Source organism: Miscanthus floridulus, chromosome 8 (assembly GCF_019320115.1).
Source record: "Miscanthus floridulus cultivar M001 chromosome 8, ASM1932011v1, whole genome shotgun sequence".
In the NCBI taxonomy this organism is placed as follows: Eukaryota; Viridiplantae; Streptophyta; class Magnoliopsida; order Poales; family Poaceae; genus Miscanthus; species Miscanthus floridulus.
In genome coordinates, this window is record NC_089587.1 from 102,890,790 (window position 1) to 102,913,891 (window position 23,102).

A 23,102-nucleotide genomic window follows, 5' to 3' on the forward strand; every position below is an offset into this window, starting at 1 on the left:
GTTTGAAGAGCCATTTACTTAATAAACATTTGTTTTGTATATCCAAGTTTTGTATGCCTAAACCACCCCGGTCTTTGGGTTTACATAATATCTCCCATTTGGTCAATCTATATTTCCTTTTGTGCTAGTCATTTTGCCAGTAAAAACATGATCTAAAGTAGTCTATTTTTCCTAACACGCCTTTCGGCAGTTCGAAAAAAGACATCATGAATATCGGTAAGCTAGATAGCACCGAGTTTATCAAAATCATTCGGCCCCCCACCGAAAGCATTTTTCCTTTCCATCCACTAAGTCTCTTTTCAATTCTCTCCTCAATTACCTTCCAATCTTTGTTGTTTAGCTTCCTTGTATTCATGGGAAGACCAAGGTAGCGAAAGGGGTATTTTCCAATAACACATCCAAACAGCTGCGAATAAAACTCTTCATGATCTTTTGCTTTGCCAAAACAAAAGATTTTACTTTTGTGGAAGTTAATCTTAAGGTCTGATAGTTGTTCAAAGGTGGTAAGCAAAAGCTTCATATTTACCGCCTTTTCGACATCGTGGCTCATAAAAATTACTGTGTCATCCGTGTATTGGAGGATAGACAATCCATCCTGGATTAGATTAGGAATAACCCCTTTGACCTGTGTTGCTTCCTTTGCTCTGGCAATCATTATGGTGAGCATATCGACCACTATATTAAATAGTATGGGCGACATGGGGTCACCTTGCCTTAAGCCTTTTCTAGTTTGGAAGTAGGACCCTAACTGATTATTCACTTTAATATTAACATTACCCCCTTGTGTGAATTTTTGCACCCATTCACACCATTGGTGTGAGAACCCTTTCATTCTCAACGTTTGTTGTAAGAAACTCCAATTTACCTTATCATATGCTTTTTCAAAATCAATTTTAAAAATGACCCCATCCTTCCTTTTGGAATGAAGTTCATGTATCATTTCATGGAGTATTACTGCTCCTTCCATGATGTTTCTCCCTGGCAAAAAAGCTGTCTGTGTTGGTCTAATTATCTTCTGGGCAATGGTAGACAATCTATTGATTGCGAGTTTAGTGAAGATTTTGAAAGATACATTCAGCAAACAAATTGGCATGTATTGCCGAATCACTTTCACATCCTTCTTTTTAGGTAAGAGGATTATAGTTCCAAAATTAAGGCGATTCAAAGGTAGGTTTCCTTGATGGAAATCCATGAACAGAGCCATCAGATCATCTTTTATAAGGTTCTAGAATACCTGATAAAACTCTGGAGGGAAACCATCTGGTCCAGGTGCCTTATTATGTTCCATTTGAAAAATTGCCGCCCTCACCTCTTCTTGGGAAAAGGTATTTGTCAAGTACTCATTTTCTAGCTGAGAGACCTGAGGAATGTCATCAGTCTGTGACTCATCCAACATGATGTGCGAGTTGGGTGAAGGTCCAAACAGGTTCTTATAATAGCTGGTGATATGCTCTTTAAGTTGAGCATCGCCGGTTATTATATTATTTTCATCCTCCAGCTGAAAAATACGAGTTTTCCTGTGTCTACCATTGGCTAGTAAATGATAATATTTAGTATTTGCATCACACTCTAAAAGGTGTTTGACTTTATCCCTTTGGTACCATTTGATTTCCTCCTCCCGAAGCAATTCGGCCAGCCTTTCATGTAGGACATGTTTTAAATCTAGTTCCCCTTCACTAAGTGCGGTAATTTCTACCTTTTTGTCTAATTCATCCAGCTTGTTTAGTATGGCAATCTTTTCCTTCTTGTACGCACCACTGACACTCTTTGCCCATCCTCTGAGGTACTGGCGAAGCCGTCTAATCTTCGCTTGCCATCTCTCTATAGGTGAGCCATCAACTAGTGTACTATTCCACACATCCCTAACCATCTCACAGAAACCATCTCTCAGCAACCAACCTAATTCAAATTTGAATTGAGGTTGATAAGCTAACAATGGGTTATTAGTGGATAAAAGTAGAGGTGTGTGATCAGATATTTCTCTAGTTAATGCACATACGGTGGTATGCGGATATTTAGCCTCTAAATCTGTGCAAACTAGTACTCTATCTAATTTCTCAAAAGTTTGATTCTGTAAATGGTTAGCCCAAGTAAACTTTCGTCCTATCATTTCTATTTCTCTGAGATTTAAGGAATCAATCACAACATTAAACATGAACGGCCATCTATCATTATAGTTGTCATTATTTTTCTCATCCGGTCTGCGAATAATGTTAAAGTTGTCACCTATAACAATAGGTAAAGCTTCTTTAGAACATACCCTAACAATTTCGGATAAGAAATGTCATTTATACTCCTGTTGTGCTGGTTCGTACACCGAAATCAGGTTGAACTTAAAATCATCTTCTCTATGTCTAACCTTGAAACGAATAAAAAATTCCCCTTCCTCTATTTGTCCTATGTCAAAAGTTAATAAGTGAATACCTAGAATCATGCCACCAGACCTACCACATGGAGCCATGCAATGCCAAATAAAATCTCTGCCTGCACAGATATTATTCAAGGTCGATTGCGGGAAGTTAGCTCTACCAGTTTCTGATAAGGCAATGAAATCCAAGTTTTTCTCTTTTGTTAAATCTAACAGGAATCTATACTTACAATCTGCAAACCCGTTGCAATTCCAGAATATGCCTTTCATCTAGAATGATTCTTGGTTTTTTTCTTATGCCTACGTGGACTCTTCTTCCATGATACAGGGGTTTGTAGACACTTAGGGTCGCAACCCCCATCACCTAGTCCTTCTGAAATTTTAGAACAGATAAAGTTTAAAGCTTCTAAGTCTATACCATCATCGTTAGAACAAACTATTGATGCATCATCCAACACTATATTGTTATCGTCCACTAGTTTTTTATTTTGATTTAATCTGAACTTTTCTAAGTCCCTTAAAGAATTTAAGGAAATCAATCTCTCATACTCATTATCCCCTAAAACAACTCCAATAGATGTAGCAGAATTTAGCAAAGAAGAATCATCACGAGATATAAAAGAGCAAGGCTGTGGTTCTTTACCTTTGTCTGGTGTAGTATCCATGTTCCTTTTAGCCTTCAGCTTTGTTGCCTTGTCCATGGAATCCTGATCCACAGTTGTTGCAGTCCTCTTGCTTGATCTTGAAGGAGACACTGTCCCACCCTTATGTGCTTTCAAATTATTGAGGTTCCCGGAGTCTGTTTGAGGGGGCATCAATTTAGCCTTCCACTGGCCATCCCCATTTGCATTCACATTCTGAGAAAGGACAATCACTGGTCTGTTAGGATCTTTCACTGGCTTTCCCTGAGAGGGCATTGGATCAGCCCCTTTTGCTTGTTGCTGTGTAGCATTAGCAGCAGCACCAGCGGCTGGTAGCTGATTACCAGCATCATTGTTAGGCACGTGATCCCCCTCTTTACCTCCATCAATATCCATTTTCCCATTAGTTTTGTCCTTATTTGGTTTTCCCCCTTTAGGGTCATCATCCTCCATGGTAGAGTCTAGATCAATTAGCTCTGGCTCACCATTAGGCATACCCTGCTCCACCCCAAAGTGTAGCTGGTAAACATAGTCCCCAATGACCACATCCACAAAGACTGGGATGAGGTTGGAATCCAGCACCGCTACTTTCATTCTTGCTCTTCCAAATTTCTTCATGAATTTAGTATCCACAACTCTTGGGACACCTAGGATAGAGGCAATTGCCCAGATAATAGGGAATTCCCTAAATTCCTTAGGTAGCCCCCTAAACTGCACCTAGACCTTCTCAATCTCATACTTGTAAACATCCTCCTCCACGCTCTTTTCAAATTGAATTTTGCCTTTCACAGTTTTTGTAACCATGGGGCCCCAGTAAACCATAGTGTCCAAAAGGTCATAGGAAGGAAAATTAGTGGTGAAGGCATCCTTGCCTTTCTCCTCAATCCCCCACTTGGTCTTGCCAGGTAGTAGATTTTCCGGTGCTAACAGCTCAGCAGTAATGGAACCTTCCAACACGCGTACCGTAGCAGACTTTTCCTCTACAATGACCTTTGGATTTTCATTGACCGGTATAAAATAGAACCCCAGACCTTCTACAGTACAGCCACAAGGGATAGCAGTAACGTTCATTTTCTTTATATTTGGACACAACTTAGTAACATGGTTACCATAACATATATCACAACATAAAACTATAGTGCACTCATGAATGGTATGACCTTTAGTGTGGCAGCGATCACACTAAACACATATATCGCAATATAATAGAAGCGAAAGCATAACAACCACCACAGCATTGGTATTTGTTTTGTCAATTGGTATATGACTAACGCTGCCCACAAACACCAATCAAACCAAAACAAAGCATGACACGTACATGCTTCTCCGAGTCAAGCCGCTCTCACCCAGCATATCAATCAACAAAATAAACAATCAATCATCTACGACAGTTACAACTTAAGAGCATGTATCAGTTGCAAACCCGACACCTCTTTATTCAGTGCATCGGCCTCCTCGCGGATTTATTTTTATTTTTAATCTTTTTTATTTAATATTTTAATAATAATCGCTCTTTTTTTTATCTAACCTTTTTGGACCGGCGCGACCAAATAACGCTGTCGCGCCACATGTAATGGCGCGGCAACATCGGCCTGTGGCGCGGCTAAATAACGCTGTCGCGCCACATGCAATGGCGCGGCAACATCGGCCACGTTAGACGGCGTTTCCGACATGGAAAACGTTGTCACGCCACTCCCGCTGACATGATAGTATTATTCTATCGCGCCACTAAAAGTGGCGTGACCAGACCAAATCTTTGAAAAATCATAACTCTTTGATACGACGTCGTATAAAGATAAAATTTATATAAAAATTATAGCTCTCGATGAGATATGTAACTTTTTAGTTTTGAGTTTGTTCATTTGAGAACGTTAAGATGCTCAAAAAAATAATATAAAATTTTAGGAGCATAATAATCGTGTACTAGTACTTGTCATGTTAGAATGTTAGAAAAATAATATTGTTTCTGTATGTTGTCAAAATGAATATACTTTTTACATGAAAGCTATAGCTCTCAATGAGATCTACAACTTTATAGTTTTGAGTTTTAACATTTAGAGTCATTTAGATGTTCAAAAAAATAATATAAAATTTCAGGAACATAATAACCGCGTACTAAAACTTGTCGCATTAGAAAAATAATATCGTTTCTTTATGTTGTCAAGATACTTTTTACATGAAAGTTGTAGCTCTTAATGAGATCTACAACTTTGTAGTTTTGAGTTTTAACATTTGAAATCATTAAGATGCTCAAAAAAATAATATAAAATTTAGTAGCATAATAATCGCGTACTAGCGGTTATCGTATTAGAAAAATAATATCATTTTTGTATCGTGTCAAATGAAGGTACTTTTTATATCAAAATTGGAGCTTCCAATGAGATCTACAACTTTTATTTAAAAAGTAGTTCTATGTGACATCAAATAAAAATATACGATTTTTCGAAAAAGATAAGTTTTGATCAACGATTAATATGCTGCTAAAACTTTATATTGGTTATTAGAGTATGTTAACGACCTCAAATATGAAAACTCAAAACTATAAACTTGTAGATCTCATTAAGGGCTACAACTTTGATATAAAATATATCTTTATTTGACATCATACAAAAAAGATATTATTTTTTTAAATGCGGCAAGCATGGGTACGCGATTATTATGATGCTGAAATTTATTATTATTATTTTGAGAATCTTAATGTCCTTAAACGAAAAAACTCAAAAAATAGAAAGTTGTAGATCTCGTCGAGATCTATAATTTTCATATAAAATCATCTTCATTTGACATCGTATTGAAGAGTTATAATTTTTTAAAAATTTAGTCTTGCCGCGTCACTTCCAGTGGCGCCACAAGACAATACTGTCACACCACCGGACGTGGCGTGACGAGTTTTTCCACGTCGAAAACGCCATCCAACATGGCAGATGTTGCCGCGCCACATGAGCTGGCAATACAGCATTGTCAGATCTAAAAATATTTTTTGGAACCGTTATTATTATAATATTTATTAAAAAATAAAAAATCCCGACCGCAGCGAAAGGACGGCCGAGCTGAGCTCAATGGCGGCGGCAGCGCGGACTACTGCTTCTCCGCTGTCGTTTGTGTGTAAAACAGGTGGACCGTAGCAATGGAACACGACAATTGCCGTCGCGGCCGCCCCCTCCGTCTTTCTTGATCTCTTGTTTTAATTAATTAACGAATTAATTAATTATCCGAAGGAACAGAAGAAAAGGAAAGGAAAAGATTGTTAATTTAAGGATGATGGATGGATTGCGGATACGGTCGCTTTGACGACACTACTCATAGGCTAGATTGCGTTGTCAGAAAGCCACCGCTTGGGGGCAGTTGTTTGTTCCAATATAAAACGCGCGGCGTCGTCGTCCCGGCAGATCCCCGCTGATCCCCTCGCCGATCTCGAGCAGCGCCTTTTGTCGCCCGAAAGCTCGCTCTCCGGCGGCTTGTATCCTGGTACTGATAAACGATCGAAAAGATTCAGTAAAATTCCTGAGAGACCTGGAAAGGATGACGACGATAAGAGATGAGGTAAATCTATGCAGGAGTCGCCCTCGCGTACCTAATTCTGGATTTCTGGGGATAAGTTTCTGCAGCTTGATACATTAACTAACGAACGCTTTTGCTGCTACGGCCGGATCATCATCGGTCCATCCATCGGCCTCGACAGCGTCTTTGCCAGCAGCCTGTAGCGCAACAGCGATGGGGGCCGATCGATCGAGGTCGCCGGCTCGTTTCCGGCCAGTCGACAGCCAAAATCTGTTCCGTTCCGTAGCATCGATCGGTTGATGGATCTCGCCGATTTTTCTGCTCGCAGCGTCGGTCGTGTTGTGCGGCAGCTTACGTGTGCTGCGCGCGTGGCCACACGTGCCCGACAAGCTGGGCCCGAACCTACTACACCTGGGCAAGTAATGACGATCGAGGCGGCGCGTAACCAATGACCCTGTTCTGGAAGCAGCGCCGATCTGTCGCGACGGCAGAGGGGTTGTCACGCTACGACGCTGGACACATCGTGTTTATACCAGTCCCAGTCCACAAATTTTCCACCGGCAACAGCTAGCAGCGCGATCATCGTCTACCATACCAGCAGGCGGCAGCCTCCTCCCCTTGCTAGACTAGACTACACGGCGCGCGACGGACGCCCAGCCGGGGCCCGGCGGGGGAAGATCTTCTGGCCCGGCGCGAGGATCGCCAGCGGGTCGTACCGGGCCTTGCGGTCCACGAAGCGCCTCCACCTGGCGGCGCCGAAGTGGCGCGACCACTCCGCCTCCCCGCCGCGGTAGCTCGGGAAGTAGACCTTGTAGTCGTAGCCGTTGGCGCGGCAGGCGCGGAGGATCGCGCCGTTCTGCGCCACCAGCTCGTCCACCGCCGGGCCGCCGGGCCGGCAGAAGCGCAGCAGCGCCACAAGGTAGAAGATCTCGCCCTTCTCCGGCAGCGCCACCGACGTGTCGGGGTCCCACCTGCAGTGCACACACGTTAGGACTGTGAACTGAAACCACTGCCTATCGGGGGCCCACATGACATGGACTGTGCAGTAGCCTCGAGTCGGGTGGACGGAGCAATAATTTGGCAATCATGCTACTCCATAAGATTGGGGTTAGTGGCTCCTAATTATATGGGCAGCAAACGACACGGCTAAATCCAAACACAGAAGCGGCGATGGCGAATTACGGTTCACGGAAGCTCGGGTCCATCGTATTACAGGTACTACGTACGTACGGCCGATTCAGCAAGTGTCTCGGAGCCCGGAGCCGGAGGACCAGACGTCAGCGACACGACGAGCAGAGAGCAGGGAAGGCGGCTCACATGCGCCCCGGCCCCCTTTGCCGCAAACGGCAACTGCACGTCGCGCCAGCGAACGGCAGTACACTCCATCCACTCCTGTACGGCACGCAGTGCGAGGAACGGAGGAGCAGGGGATGGGGGCGAAAAACAGAGGAGAGGAACGCTCCACTCACTTGCTCTTGAGCATGGGGTAGACGAGCATGGGCCCGTCGATGCCGTCGGCGAGCATGCCGTTGATGACGGCGCGATCGAAGTCGGCGATGTCGCGCGCGGAGACGAAGAGGTTGAGCCACGGGTGCGGCGCGTCCCAGCTGCCGTTGCGGCGGGCCTCCTCCTCCACCCGGTTCACGCGGGACAGGAAGTCCACGTACCCGACGTCCGCCGCGAACTCCAGGCCCCGCACGTACTTGAGCGGCGCCATCATCCGGCGGCTCACGCTCGCCACCCCCTCCCCCTGCAGGCACAACGAGAAAAACCGAATGGATTGGTCAGCATGACGGGAGCGGCAGTGCACGAACAAAATCCAGATAATCAATGCCGCCGAAGCGTGCGTGCGTGGCGGAGGAAAAGTGAGCTGAGCTGTGCGATATGTTGACGCGGGCGTTGCCAAAAGACGCGATCCGCTGGGTCACGGACGGGCCGGAGGGCAGTGCAATCGCGTCACGGCCGCTGCGGCTGCGGGGTGTGGGGCTCGATCGGGGCCATGCCGCATTGTATGCGCCGATTCGATCACCAGCGAGCGAGATCGGGGCGCGGCCGTGCGGCGCGGCGCGGCGCGGCGTGACTGGCGCCGGCCGGGCCCCGCGTGCGTGCGTAGGGTGGTTTGGCAGGACGCAGCGCAGCAGGGGCACACTTGGGTAGGTTGGGGGAGGCATGCCGCATGCCGGAGGCGCGCGCTCCCATCACCAAATCCAGCGGGAGATACACGACGACGAGGCGAGGCAGTGAGGCAGACATGCCCCGCGGAAAAGTACACGCCACGCCACAGCTGCCGAGGGGCAAGTACGGGAATGCGCCACGCAAGGGACCAAGGACGTTGGCAATTACTGCTACCTACCTGGTCCTCGTCGTCGTCGGGCCGGTGCTGCGCGTACTGGTACAGGGCCACCTCCAGGCAGTAGAGGACGGGGCCGGCGCCGGAGGGGAGCAGGGACGGGTCGAATCGGGCGCCGCCGGGGATGGGCACGGACGGCCACCCGTTGACGGGGTCGTCGCTGTTGACGAACGCGAAGCCCTCCACGTAGTCGAACGCCGCGTCGGGGGGCCGCGTCACCAGCCACTCCGCGTCCGCCGTGTAGTCAGCGAAGCTCGCGTACACCACGCGCGTCCACCGCACCTGCAACCGCCGGACCGACCGAGGAGAATGGCAGCATCAGTCAGTAGTGCCCCAAGCAAGGTGCGTAATGTTTGGGCTCCTGCGACTGCGTGCTCACCGCTTTGGGCGCCTTGTGGAGCGGGATGCGTGCGCGCGTGATGACGCCGAACTGGCCGAGCCCGCCGAGCACGGCGAAGAAGAGGTCCGGGTGGGAGGAGCGCGAGCAGACGCGGCACTCGCCATCGCCGGTGACCACCTCGAGCTCGGCCACGTTCGACACCTGGGGCCCGTAGCGGAAGGACTGCCCGCTCACGCCGCCGTTGGAGAGCGTGCCGCCCACGGTGAGGCGGAGGTAGTCCGTCCAGGATGCCGGGGCCAGCCCGTGGTTGTCGACGCCCCAGTGGAGCACCTCCTCCCAGAGCGCGCCGCCGGGCATGTCGGCGAAGTAGCAGTGGACGCCGCCGCCTTCGGACGGGCACTGGACGAGCTGCATCGTCTGCTGCGCGCCGCCGCGGCGGGAGGACGACGACGACGTCGCGGCGGCGAGCGAGCGCATGTCGAGGACCAGCCCGCCCTCGGCCGTGGCCTGCCCGGCCACCGAGTGGCCGTTCCCGCGGGCGGCCACGGTGAGGTGCGGCGTCAGCGCCGCCGCGCGGATGGCGCTGGCCACGTCGTCCGCGCTCGCCGGGCAGACCACTGCCGCGGGCACGGCGCGGACGAGCCCGCCGAAGTCCATCGCCGCCGCGTCGCCGGCGGCGGCGGCGGCCGGCGCCATGGTGGCGGGCGAAAGCTCGCCGGCGTCCTCCGGCTCGGCGGCCGCCGTCGCGCGGTCCATGTACGCGAGCATCATCTTGCTGGCTGGCAGGGAGCTGTGTCAAGGCCAAGCCGGGGACTGGTGAGGCAGAGCAGCTCTCTGTGCAAGTGTGTATTGTGATGTCACCGCGCTCTACTTGCTTGAGCTCGTGGTAGTTTGGGTCGCGGGGGGGTTTATAGCGAGCGGAATTGTACTCCCTCACCTCACGTTTCTCAAAAACAAACAGCATACAGTACGGTGGCCGCATGCTGCGAATGCCAATCAAAAGTTTCAAACGCTTTGTTGATTCATTATTTTTTTTCTTCTTCTTCTTCTTAACTTAACCCTGTGTCCACTACTCCTATACAGGGGTATTTTTGTAGCGAGGCCGACCTCTGCCTTTTCGAGTTTCACAGATGATTGCATATTTGCATTGCGCTGCGAGACGGATGGATGCTGACGATCGGATCTAACGTTAGTTTGTCTGCCACTATTGTGCGAGCAAAGCAACCGAGAGAGAATCAGACAGATGGGCCAGGCATGCATTTGGGCCTGCAAAGAATTCGTCCTACCAATTGATCGCCTTGTACTTGTACTGGAACCCTGAAACTCCGAGCCGTTCCTGGGGCATGCCTGGGGGTGGATGGATAAATGGAGATGACAACAGGGGCACATGGCACCGTCATGCCGCAGGGCAGATTCGCCCATGCCCGGGTCCGGGGATGCCCCCACGCTCCCCTGTTCAAGCTGAAGTTTCCATGCCCGGGGAGAGGCGAGGCCGAGCTGACGCTGTGGGCCGACGTCCCGTGCCGTGCAGGACGCTGGTGTGCTGTATGCCTGTACCGCGGCTTTTTTTTTTTTTAAGCTGAAGTTGGGTAGGGTCCAGGAGGCAGGAGCCCACTCGCTCTCGCTGTCACACGCAACACTCAACAGCCGTGTCGTGTGCCTCCGGGTGATGGGAGCCGGATGCGGTAGCGGCTGCGCACCTGCGCCGCCTTCTAGGATTGACGTGCGTGGGCGGCGAAACGAATTTCACTGCCGGGGCCCGGCAACAGGGGCGGGAGGAGGGACTAGGGGAGGGGAGGCACGTTTTGGAAGTGCGGCCGAGCCGGTGAGGACGGGGAGCTCCGCGGCGCTGGACATGAGCGGAGCGGAGGAGAGGAGCCACAGGACACACAGCGCACACGCAACAGGAAGGCTTTGTTTCTGAAACAAGCAAACTGCCTGGCGGTCCAGCCACTTCCTTTTCCTTGCTAGCGGTCTGTTTATGTGAATACAACAAGGCAGGCAATGCAAGTCAGGGTATCTTGTTTGTTTCGAAAGCTACAAAACAACCCACGGTGAATGGTAAAAAAAAAAAAAGAGTAAGGCTGCCAATACGTAACTTTTTTCGTTAATTTACTTTTACTTGAGAATATCTTTTAAAATTTTTGTATGTTTTATTGTAGTTTTTTCTCTCCGTATTCGTGTCTCTGCTGCTTTAAATATATATATATCAAAACTACACTAGGGGCTGCTTTAGATTATACCTTTGTAATGGCATTTGTAGGTAACTTACATGTAAATTTTTTAGTGTATTTCTTTAGATCATGTTTCTTGTAGTACCATTTAATTTAGATTTAAGGGTTACTTTATATTGTTTTTTCATAATAACATATGTGGATAAGCTTTTAGAAAACAAAATAGACACTATGGTTATTTTATCCATTGTGATAACAGTATATCGAATTGATGATAAGTTCTTTTTGATGTTTATACGAATCTCATGATTTGTATTTTTTTTCTGGTTTGTCTCGTGAGAATTAATGTAGTCTTTGTTGGAGCACCCAATTATTAATAGTGAGGTACTTATGAGTTTATGTGACTTCAAAGTGTCCTTGCACATCGTCCTTCTAGTTCAAAGGAAGTGTAGTGTCAATCAAAGTTATATAACTAATGAAATTGCACATTTAAATCATGATAACTATTATAGAGAAAATAATATTTCTAATATTATATCTAGAAGCTTAGTTATAAGTATGCCTAAAATACTCTCACTGTCAACAAATATAAGGACTTTTAGGGTTTTAGAATGAATCAATGTCGACAAATTAATGAACCAACACTTTTAGGCAATTATAGGTCAATCATGATTAGACTAATTAATGAACCAACACTTTTAGAAGCATTAAAAAATTGTAGAACCCAAATATAAACGATTTAAGGCATACAGGGACAATTTCGCATTTAATAGATGCACAAATTTGTAAGTACTATATTGCTACTTGCCCATTTATTAAACAATCCATGTTGAATCACCCAAATAAAATCAGTTTATACATGCATGAATTAAATTGTCACCATACATGAGTCTTTTGCATCATCTCTTAATTATCTTAATATTACTACTTAGAGACCTCCAAGGAAGCATCCACACTTGTTAATTCTCATGGGGCGCTATATAGAAAAAAAATCACAAAAATTCCTACAATAATCATAAGCACTATAAATATCTTTGCTAGTATAGGTATAGCCTTGGATCTATTTAGCTCTCAAAAATTATTACCAATCTCCATGTTTGAAAATTGAAATGTAACACCTAAAATTGTATCTAAACTGCATTTGTCATTATGGAAGATAATTTAAAATAACCCATAACTCTGTACCTAAATTATCCACCATTACCATTATGAAAGATAATGCAAAGTAACCCCTAACTTTGCCATAAATTATTCACACATGACATAATGAAAGATAATATAATGTAACCCCTTTATTTTGTATCTAAATTATTCACGTGTGTCAGTGTACAAAGTAAAATGAAATATCTCTAAAACCTATACATAAATACTAATATAAGCTACTATAAAAAATAATTCAATAATAAAAAGCATGTTATATATGTTTTTAAATTATACAATGTTACCATGGTTAAATTCAAAGTAAATATAAATGTTATGTGTCACCATGCATATAGGCCAATTAAACATGTAGAAATTATGATAAATACATAATTTAATACGTTATTAATCATGGAAAAATCTTAACAAACCACATACCCATAGTACTGCTCGTTTATTTTAAATTTTATTAATACTCCATGATAATGACTTTTGTAAGTTCTCATGGTAGATAATTTTATACACTTTGACTAAAACATTATGTCATAATAATACTGATAATTCAATTTTAAGCACTCTATGTTTATAAAAATATACCTACAAATATAATTCGTCGTTATAGCAAATTCAACATATTGATGCCGTAGTGCAGGTTGAAACGAGTGTTTATACAATTATAGTAACCAAGAGGGTAGTTTAGAACATAGAATCTACCTTTTTAATAAAATACAAAAGGAAAATTTTTGAATGAAAGATATGATTACCACTAGAGTTTGAACTCACATGTAGTTTTTTTACAACAACTCACATGTAGTTAAAAAATAACAACCACTAATAAGATTTGAAGTTAAAAGGGAAGATATAGATTCATGATGTAAAAAAGCATACAAGAAGAGCTGATGTAACTTAATCTTATGTTTCAAATAAATTATATAAAAACTTGTAAAGATGAAATGCAAAGAATTAAAATGCATATAAAATGATTGGTAAATTTATCACACTATAGTGTATCCAGATAAATAGGTGTTGTATTAGAAAATGAATAGAAGGAGTGAAGATAATCAATAATCAATTCTAATTTGTTGTACATACTAAATTTGCCCATAAAGCTTTTATTTATACTTACCCTATATCAGACAACAATCACAAAATAGTATGCTCTCCGACCCGAAAACAAAATAGAAATCTTGTTTTTTGAGAATTCAAACAATCTTAGTTTAAATAAATATATAAAAAAATGTCTATGTTACGTAATATTGTAAGTGTTACTAGATCACTAATGCATTTTTTAACAAAAATATTTAAAGATATAAAATTTGACCCCCCCCCCCCCATAAAACTAGTCAAACTTGGTATTTGACTTTTTATTTAGGGTAGAGGGGGTATAAAAAAAGGGTGTGGCTAGTGCCTAAAGTCCCGCACAACCCACCTCCGTCCGCCTTCGCCCCACACCCATGAGTGTGCTCTGCCCCGTGCATGTGCCCGTCGGTCCTTCCCTTGACCCCTCCTCTCTCTCCAACTCTCCGCGCGGGTGACACACGGGAGCCGGTATGAGCGGCTGAGGACGAGCACACCCCCAGCCCGCCTCAACCTACAGCATCCCCATCCGTCGGCCCCTTGCGCCCCCGTCCGTCGCCCCCCTGCGCGTCGCGTGCCGCGTCCCCCTGCCCCGCCGAACAACATAAAACACTTGCAACATGAATGCAACATAAGACTATGAAACATTTGGAACATGCTCTTACAACATGTGTGTGAAACACATGAAACGTCCAGAAATAAAACACTTGCAATTTACAACATGAAATCACTTGCTACAACATAAGACTGAAACGGCTGAAACATTTAGAACATATTGTTGTAACATATACAACATTCGGATAAAAACGACCGCAACATACATTTGGCAGATACATTTTGAACAAACGCTTGCAACATGCCTCTGAAACACTTGCAAACATATGCAACATCCCCGATCTACTTTTGTAACATCAAGATCAAACAATTGCAATATACATCTGAAACTTCTGAAACATTTGAAACATACATGGGGAAGGTCGGGCCGGTCGTTTCCGGGCGTCGGGGTGGGAGCCGGCGGCGAGCCGCGGCACGCGAGCATCACCAGCACCGCCCTTGCTCGTGGGTGCCCTTGGCTCGGCCGAGGAAGACCTGGGGCGCCACGACACGTGTTCCCTAACGGTCATGGCGGGGTCAGCGGCGCGCACGACGATGATGGGAGAAAGACGGACGGACAACGAGGGAGCGAGCGGCACATGTGACTGGGGCGGGCGCGCGACGCGGCCGACGATGGGGCGTTGGGCGGTGGGGTGAAGGGCACGGCGTGCGTAGCCGACGAGGGTCCGGTGAGGGAAGGGGCGCGGACGAACGAGCGGCCACGCTGCTGCGTCGGGCGCCGGGCAGATAAGGATGAGCGAGTAGGCTGAGGTGCCGGGCGGATAGGGATGAGCGAGTGGGGATTCGTTTTTTTTTTTTTTTTTTTTTTTGCTGAGAGAGATGGCACCTGCTCCTCCTGTAGAGCTATATCGTTACTGTAAAAATAAAACGAAAAATCACGGCTACCTTTAAAACAGTACATACCGTCATCACTCCTGACCAGTGCTGATACAAAGCACAGTATATCACCGCCGTACGTTCCTGAAATCGCGTAGTAGGAAGTACAGTACGCGATGACGGTCGATGTGGATCCTGAGGATCAGCCTTGGAAAGACTCCGAGGTGTATGTTACCCTGCACTCGCGATCCTGTGTCCGAGACGGGAAGCAGCGAAACGATGCTGTACGTGTGGCGCCTTCAATGGCGCTCCGTGAAAGCCCTGATGAATGAACTCAGCAGCCCGACTGACTCGCTGCAAGCTCACTTGGTCAGCGTCACCAGGCCTGCCTGGCAACTTCGGTCGCGCACGCAAGCCCCGTCAGGCTGCTGTAGGGCTGCATCTGCATGCTGCTAAAAAATCCAGGCCTCCACGTGAAGGCGCAGATCGAGCAGGACTGGACAGCACAGGAAGCCCGGCCGGTCATCACGGTCGCCGGCGTACGGCGGCCAGCATCGATGAACCCTCTGCCGCAGTCGATCGGCTGCCAGAGGAAGAAGATCGCCTCGATCGCCGGATATGGTGTCACGGCACTGTTGCGTACTTGCGTTGCAGCATTCGCGTGCATTAATTAACTGTTGCTTGCACCGGTGACGGTTGGGGGTCGATCGATGGGCGATGGCTCTGTTTGTGGTGGTCTTCATCACTTCATGTGTTCAGTCAGGGCCCCCGGCCGCTCCTTCGAAGACGGTTCCGGAAGGAGGCCAACGCGACTTGGTCACCGGGTTTTAAGCAAAATTTTCAGAGTTTTGTGATTGCGTTGCGCATAGAAACTAGCAACTGGTGGAAGTTTCCCATGCATGCATGGTTCAGTTTAGTCGAAAGTTCGTCACTAGTGCCTTCAAACGTAGCGTAGCTACATCCGTATGTATGTAGCGCCTACCGTTTTCTTGGATACGTACAAGCAGATTGCCAAAACTTGTGAAAAGGACCATTTCACCGAATACTCGAAACGAAATTTAAGAATATATACCTATGGTGGAACAGGACAGGACAAGTTTGAGTCACTTCAGTCATTTTAACCCGTCACTAAAAACGAAACCGTGCAAAGTGTGCGATAGAACGATTTAGACTGTGCACAATGCAGGCTTGAAAACGAACGGAGGAGAAATTCATTTCTTCCGGGGCCTTTTCTATGGACACGGAGGAAAATTCTCTCCGATGGCGCCGTCGTCGGTGTCACGTAGTCGGATCGGCAAGAGAGCAGCGATTTTTCTCAGAATCTCTGTGCGCCTCGCGCGCTCGCCCTTATCATGCATGCATGTCTTCACTGGGAAACCTTGATCGTGCCGTTCTTGTCATATGTATTTATATTTTGTTCATATATCACGTGTGGCCTATATATAGTATGTAGATTCCTATTTTGGATTGTACTTGTGCAGAACATGACGTGCAACTTGCGAGGCAGGGCAGATAAAGGTCCGCAACATATATATCCAAAACAAAATCCTTTTCCTTGAAGAAAAACAGAGCGAGACACTCTTATAAAACACAAAATCCCCCACAATATTACTTATAAAAAAAATCCCCACAGTTCGTAATCTTTTATTCGCAATATATATGTATGCAATTCCAAAGCTATAGGACTGCACTTGCATGGAAAAACAAATCTTATCTTATATCTTTATTATTGCCGATGGAGTTGATGCTCTCTCTCTCTCTCTCTCTCTCTCTCTCTCTCTCTCTCTCTCTCTCTCTCTGCTATCATTGGATGCCGTGTGGCTTGTAATTACCCTTAAAAAATGCTTGTAATTGCAGTGTGACTAGAATTGGATACACTCATTGTGACAACCAAAGAAATTTGGAAATCTAGAAAGAGGTGGTCTCGCTCCCAATCGAGCAAGACAAGCAATAATATGCCCCTGAAAAGACAACAGATGATGAAACGTTGATATGAGATGGAATGGAGCACAATAATTGGCCAGGAAATGTCAGCTTCAATAGGCCTAGCTAGCCTTTTCTTTGCTTTCCTTGTCCTATGAAAACTCGTGTGTGTGTGTACACTGTACAGGTATTCCAACAATCATTCCTTGAGAATGTGTGTGTGCTAGTCCAGAATTTGCCCTTTTGATCCTTCACGGTAGCTAACATCTCACCCACAGCCTCAGGCAGTCTACAGCTCCAGCTGCTTGGAATTGCAAGTGATCTGCAACGTGGCAAGGTCATATAAGCTAGGACCTCCATTCGAGATGACGTTGCGAGTATTGTTGGATACGTCATACATGCACCCTCACCTTGAGGCGTGAGCAAAGTGATGGAAACACAACTAGTCAACTACACAAGTCAAGACGGAAGCAAAGTGACCCAAAACAGGAGAAAAGCAGTGCAACCAATCATCAGACGCAGAAGAATGCTCCTACGACGACGGACCGACCCGGGCGGTGGGCATTGCTAGGACTATGGGCCGAGTTATTAGGCCTACAATTTTCAAGAGCTGGGCCCAAAAGAGTTGAGCTAAATTATTGTGGGCTGAATTGAAATATGAAAGTGCCCGTGTAGGTTCTGAAGAAGGAATTGCATGTGACATGCTTTCTAGCCAAATTGATGGTACCGTGGGCCTTGGCAGCAGCAGCAGCATTTACGCATGTTCTGAAGAATTGGCTAGAGCCGTGCTAAGCCCCCCTGATGGTATGGTCTCCTTGAGGATCTTGGTGAGCATTAGCAGTGAGTCAGTGACATTCACACCATGGTCTTCTGAACCAGATGAGCACTTGCACTTGCAGCACCATTGACAGTTGACACCAAGGTTGACAGGAGAATCTCCAGTTCTGGACGTGGCCTCCATCATCAAAGTTATACAAGTATATGTAAGAGGCGCCACAGCTGTTGCCAATAGATGAATAGAAGCAGGCAAGCATTACTTACCAGGACTAATGATAAGATAAGACCGATGAAGACTCAGGAAATGGTGGAAGACTAATGTTGTCAAGCTCAGCAGACAACGTCTGCATTTCCAGTTGCCAGTATGAGTCACTTGTTTGCAAAGAACTGAAGAATTGTTAAGCTAGAACTGGCTTTACCTTTGATTTTCTTGCCTGCTTCTAACACTAAACCCCTTCTACTGAGCGTGACAACATTAGTCTTCCAAATCGATCTTTAGAGCCCCAATGACATATTTAAGCACCTGCGTCCTATTCACAAGCTCCAATCGGTCTCTTGCAATTGCAGCCGCACATTCTCCTTTAGTGGCGTACACACCATTCACCATCTCACAATTGTCTGTCTCTCTTCGACCTCTGCATTCTCAGCGGACGTATTGATGGATTTGTGTGCTTGCTGCTTGTTGTCTGTGTCTCTTCCGCCTTATCATTCTCAGTGGATGTAGTTATAGAGCCACACTCGCTCTCTTCTACCTGTTCGTCCACCTCAGCATTCCCAGCAGGTGTGGATAGAGGCACGCTCTCTATAATTCCTTATTTGACACCAGACAAATGACCCGTTTCTTTCTTGGCCCTCAAAAAATTTTCGTTTCCTATTTGACACCGAGTTCAATTTTCATTCTTTACATGACACTCCGTTGCATTTTCCATCCGAGAACCGTTAAATGCGCTGTGAAAAGACGATTTTGCCCCTGTGGGCCCCACCACCCTTCTCCCTCCTCTCCTCCTCCAGCCCGCCGCGTCCTCCCCCAGCCCACCTGAGGAGAAGGCTGCCGGCCGTCCCCGCCGCTGCGGCCGGCCATCCCCGCCGCTGCGGCTGGAGCCCCCTCCCTCCTCTGACGAGCCGCGCCACCCTCCTCCTGCCTGCTCCGACGAAGAGGAGCGGTACCTGGAGGCGCCGCTGGCGGACATGGGCTTTCGGGGCGCGCACGGTCGGGCCGCTGGCTCCCATGGCCGACGCTGCGGGCAACCGCGGCGAAGAGGCAGACGCGGCCACGACCGAACTGTGCGCGTGGCTCGACGGGTTCGCCGAAGCCTCCGTTGTGTACGTCTGCTTCGGGAGCATGGCGGTGCTGCAGGAGTCTCACGCGGCGGCGATGGCCGCCGCGCTGGAGCGGACACGGGTGGCCTTCGTGTGGGCGGCTGGCCCCGTGGCGCCGCTCCCAGCGGGGTTCGAGGAGCGCGTGGCGGCGGCGGGTGGCAGGGGCACGGTGGTCCACGGGTGGGCGCCGCAGGTGGCCGCGTTGCAGCACAGCGCGGTGGGGTGGTTCTTCACGCACTACGGGTGGAACTCCGTGCTTGAGGCCATAGCCGTCGGGGTGGCCATGCTGGCGTGGCCGATGACGGCCGACCAGTTCGTGAACGCGCGGCTGCTCGTGGACGAGGTCGCGCGGGTGCTCGATGACGCGGTGAACGGTCGGCGGTGGGCTAGGGTGGCGGGTCGGGTGAAGGAGCTCGCGGACGAGGCGGCGGCGGCCGTGTGCCCAGGCGACGACTCGTGGCGCGAGCTGGAGGAGCTGCGCGGGAGCTGCGGCAGGCCGTCCCCGCCGCTGCGGATCTTCGGCGGAGGGAGGGGGCTTGCCGGCGGAGGGAGCGAGGGGAGGGCGCCGTGGGTCGTCGGAGTAGGCAGGAGGAGGGTGGCGTGGCTCGTCGGAGGAGGGAGGGGGCTCCGGCCGCAGCAGCCTTCTCCTCAGGTGGCGCGGCCGTGGGCTGGGGGAGGACACGGCGGGCTAGAGGAGGAGTGGAGGGAGAAGGGTGGTGGGGCCCATAGGGGCAAAATCGCCTTTTCACAGTGCATTTAACAGTTCTCGGATGGAAAATCCAACGGAGTGTCATATAAGGAATGAAAGTTGAACTCGGTGTCAAATAGGGAATGAAAAATTTTTGAGGGCCAAGAAAGAAACGGATCATTTGTCCGATAAATTATCAACTTCCTTTTCGTTTGCACAAATTCCACCTCAGCATTCTCCAATGGATGTATTGGTAGGCCCACTGCATTTGATGAGCAAATAAATCCAAATACCTAAACTCCAATGCCTTCTTGGCTGTGTTTGCGGCAGCTCGTGCTACAAAACCACAGAAAAGATCAATCAAACTATCAAAACTACCACCACTACGAATCCCTCAGCACGCAATGGTGAAAACTGTTCTCATATAAGACTCAAGGTTGACCATACTCACCTCCCCTTCGGTGGCATCCGTGCCAACCTCAGAGATCCGATTGCTTACCACCACATCGGTGGCATCCGTGTCCATGGGCACCTCAGAGATCTTAGGGAACTGACCGACGGCGTTGACAGCGCTCGTACTGCTGCACGCCATCAAAGAAAGTGCACGTTCAAGGTACTGCATCCATTTCTAATAACAAAACATTTCAGTGACATAGTGCAGACTTTTTCACACAATTGTGATGCTAAAGTCCAATAGTAGTGCATATTCGCACTAGATTATTATTGTTGTTAAAGTTGAACAATTCATACTTACAGGCTCTTCTAGAATCAGTTCACAAACCCACTCAGGCCTCATGTTAGTGACCATATGGCATCATCACACCCAGCCGCACCCCTGTTGCAACGAGTACTGGCCCCAATGTCGTAACCAATTATAAATGTCCAATCGGACGGCATGATACTACACAGCACGAGTACGATAGGCATGACTAGCTAGTCGTGTCGTGCTGTGAAGTGCCACCTATCGTGCCGAGAAGAAGGCCCTGGAACGGCTGTTATACCCTTTGACGTGTCATACCAACCCGCTAAGCCCAACAGCCTGACAGTCGATCCCAGCCTGCAGAAACCAAGTCACAACAAAAAAAATCACAAATTTGCTTCTTGTTCCTGGATCAATTACATGTACACATTCACACGGTCATGCAGATTATAGATCACAAATCTGCACAAATCAACAAGAGAGAGAGATTTAGAGGGGAAGCTACTACCACGCCATGGAAAAGTCGAAGGGGACTCTTCGTGGTGTGCCAGAGGCAATACTGCAATAGGGGGGCTCAGCCCCCCCCCCCCCCCCCAAAACCATGAAAGAAACATTCATTAGAAACATTGATTTATATTTTGTTTGCATCCGACAGTAAGTAGGGCATTCAATGATAAACTTGAACTATTTGCATGCACTTACTCCTGAGTCAGCTAGATGATGGCTACAAAGTTCCTCATCATCAATACCAACAAAACCCAAATACGAGTGTTCACAAACAGCCAGCGGGTTCACTAAGGCATGTAAGATACTGCATCGAAGGGGTAACCAACAGCACACATTAGGTTGTTCATTTGCCCAGTTGGAAAAGTAGTCTCTGCTCCTGCAGCTGGAAAATGAGGCAGACAAGCAGCTGAGATCGTCACACATATATAGAGCCATCTCAAGAACAATAGACATGACCATGGACCCCCTGACCCGACCCGATCTGCTAGTGCTTACTTCTCGTGGCAAAAGCCATCGTCGTGGTTAACTTGTGTCTCATGAGAGTGCAAATCGCTTGATCTGAAAACCATTGAAAACGTTAACTGTAATAGCTAGTGCTGGCTAAATCATGAAATGAGAACACACTGACTAAAATTTATTACCTCTTATCCGTTGTAAATAACGTAGAGCCTAAGAGCAAGCTCAATCATCGAGCATTCGAGGCACATGGGAAAGGTTGATGTAGTTGTACTACTGATAGCTGGGAAGTAGGTTGATGTAGTTGTACTACTGATAGCTGGGAAGTAGTAGTGAATAAGGAATTGAATTATTACATTACATACATACAGTGGTGTGTTGGCGGCAATAGGGGGCTCGAGCCCCCCTCCCCCAATGAGGATACTTGTGGCACATTGTTCTTCTTCTGGTGCTTGTTGACAAGCTTCAGTGCGTCCTCGAGGGAGTTGACGACATCGTCGAGGGCACCGGTGATGCACGGGTGCTGCAGTATCGCCACGTGGGCTTGAGCATTTGCATGAGCCCACAAACCTGACCCACAATGCTCACAACAAGCCTGCAGTCTCTCTCGTTGTGCTTTGCGGTGTCTACCGCTTCCTTGATAGCCAGACCTAGGTCCACTATCTTCTTCACGTTCTCGATCACATCAACCATCTAGGTATATAATTAGGTAATTAGATCACATCAACCATCTAGCTTACATGCGTCTAAACTTAACAATTAACAATTAAAAGAGTACATAGTGGAGTAATATTGGGAATCTGCACCCTTCTCCCGTGCCATATGGGAGCGTGTAGCTATATGGAGTAATAATGGGAATCTGCACCCTTCTCAATGGAATGAGGCAGTGGATGTCAAAGATTGGTTCCTATCGATGATAGAGGGGGAAGCAAAATGGTCCACACCTTGGTGATCCTGACCTAACGGTGCATTTGGAAGCAAAGAAACGCCACGGTCTTTACTAACTCCACGAGTACAGCGATGCAGGTGTTTGCTGGGATCAAAGACGAATCCACCTTGTGGGGTAGTGTTGGAGGGAGGGTCCTCATGCCCCTATTTGTTGCAACTAATTTAGGGAGTAATTAGCTTATGTATTCTAAACAGGGGCGAAGCTACACTAATACACTATACTTAGGGGGTGCCCATATATGCACCCCAAAAAATGCAAAATCAATGAGTTTGGGTAAAATTTCACCGCATATGCACCCCCATGAAACATGTATATGCACCCACAAAGCAAGTGCATCCCCTCTAATTTATTCTAGCTTCGCCACTGATTCTAAACCACCTGTAGCGGTTTGCTATGGGCGGCTGTGTTCCTCGCGCATGTAGTTGTGAACTCTTCTTCCATCTTATTAATATAATGTCGGGTAACCGGGTCTTTAAAAAAAGGAGCTATTTTAAGCGGAATATATATATATATATATATATATATATATATATATATATATATATATATATATATATAAAAGATATGAGCAGTAAAACATATCAACAAAGCTCAATTTTTTGAAACCGGAGAATGGAAGATACGTGGCATAAATAAGAAATTAAGATTTATTACAAGCTATAAGTTTTGTACTCTTTAATTCAAGAGAGAAGCTACATGCCTACATGTATGAGCTGGTGCTCACACTGACACTTGTAAAAAGTTAGCGTCGGCAGCCTCT

General features: G+C 47.1%; 1 protein-coding gene and 1 pseudogene across 1 annotated transcript; one reads left to right on the forward strand and one right to left on the reverse strand.

Moving 5' to 3' along the window:
* Nucleotides 1–6,937: 6,937 nt before the first annotated feature.
* On the reverse strand, nucleotides 6,938–10,146 carry LOC136473125 (cytokinin dehydrogenase 11). The gene is made up of 4 exons (XM_066470814.1): nucleotides 9,240–10,146; nucleotides 8,864–9,142; nucleotides 7,980–8,260; nucleotides 6,938–7,481 (listed from the first exon to the last, which is right to left on the reverse strand). The coding sequence occupies exons 1-4, from the start codon at nucleotides 9,969–9,971 to the stop codon at nucleotides 7,142–7,144; spliced, it is 1,632 nt and encodes a 543-aa protein (XP_066326911.1). The 5' UTR covers nucleotides 9,972–10,146; the 3' UTR covers nucleotides 6,938–7,141.
* Nucleotides 10,147–15,198: 5,052 nt separating this feature from the next.
* Nucleotides 15,199–19,771, forward strand: LOC136469659 (glycine-rich cell wall structural protein 1.8-like; annotated as a pseudogene).
* The last annotated feature ends 3,331 nt before the right edge of the window (nucleotides 19,772–23,102 follow it).

Coding starts and splice junctions, on each gene's coding strand:
- LOC136473125 (XM_066470814.1), bottom strand. CDS start 9,971: ATGATGCTCGCGTACATGGACCGCGCGACGGCGGCCGCCGAGCCGGAG. Junction 9,143..9,239: donor TCCACAAGGCGCCCAAAGCG/GTGAGCACGCAG, acceptor CGGCGGTTGCAG/GTGCGGTGGACGCGCGTGGT. Junction 8,261..8,863: donor CCGACGACGACGAGGACCAG/GTAGGTAGCAGT, acceptor TTGTGCCTGCAG/GGGGAGGGGGTGGCGAGCGT.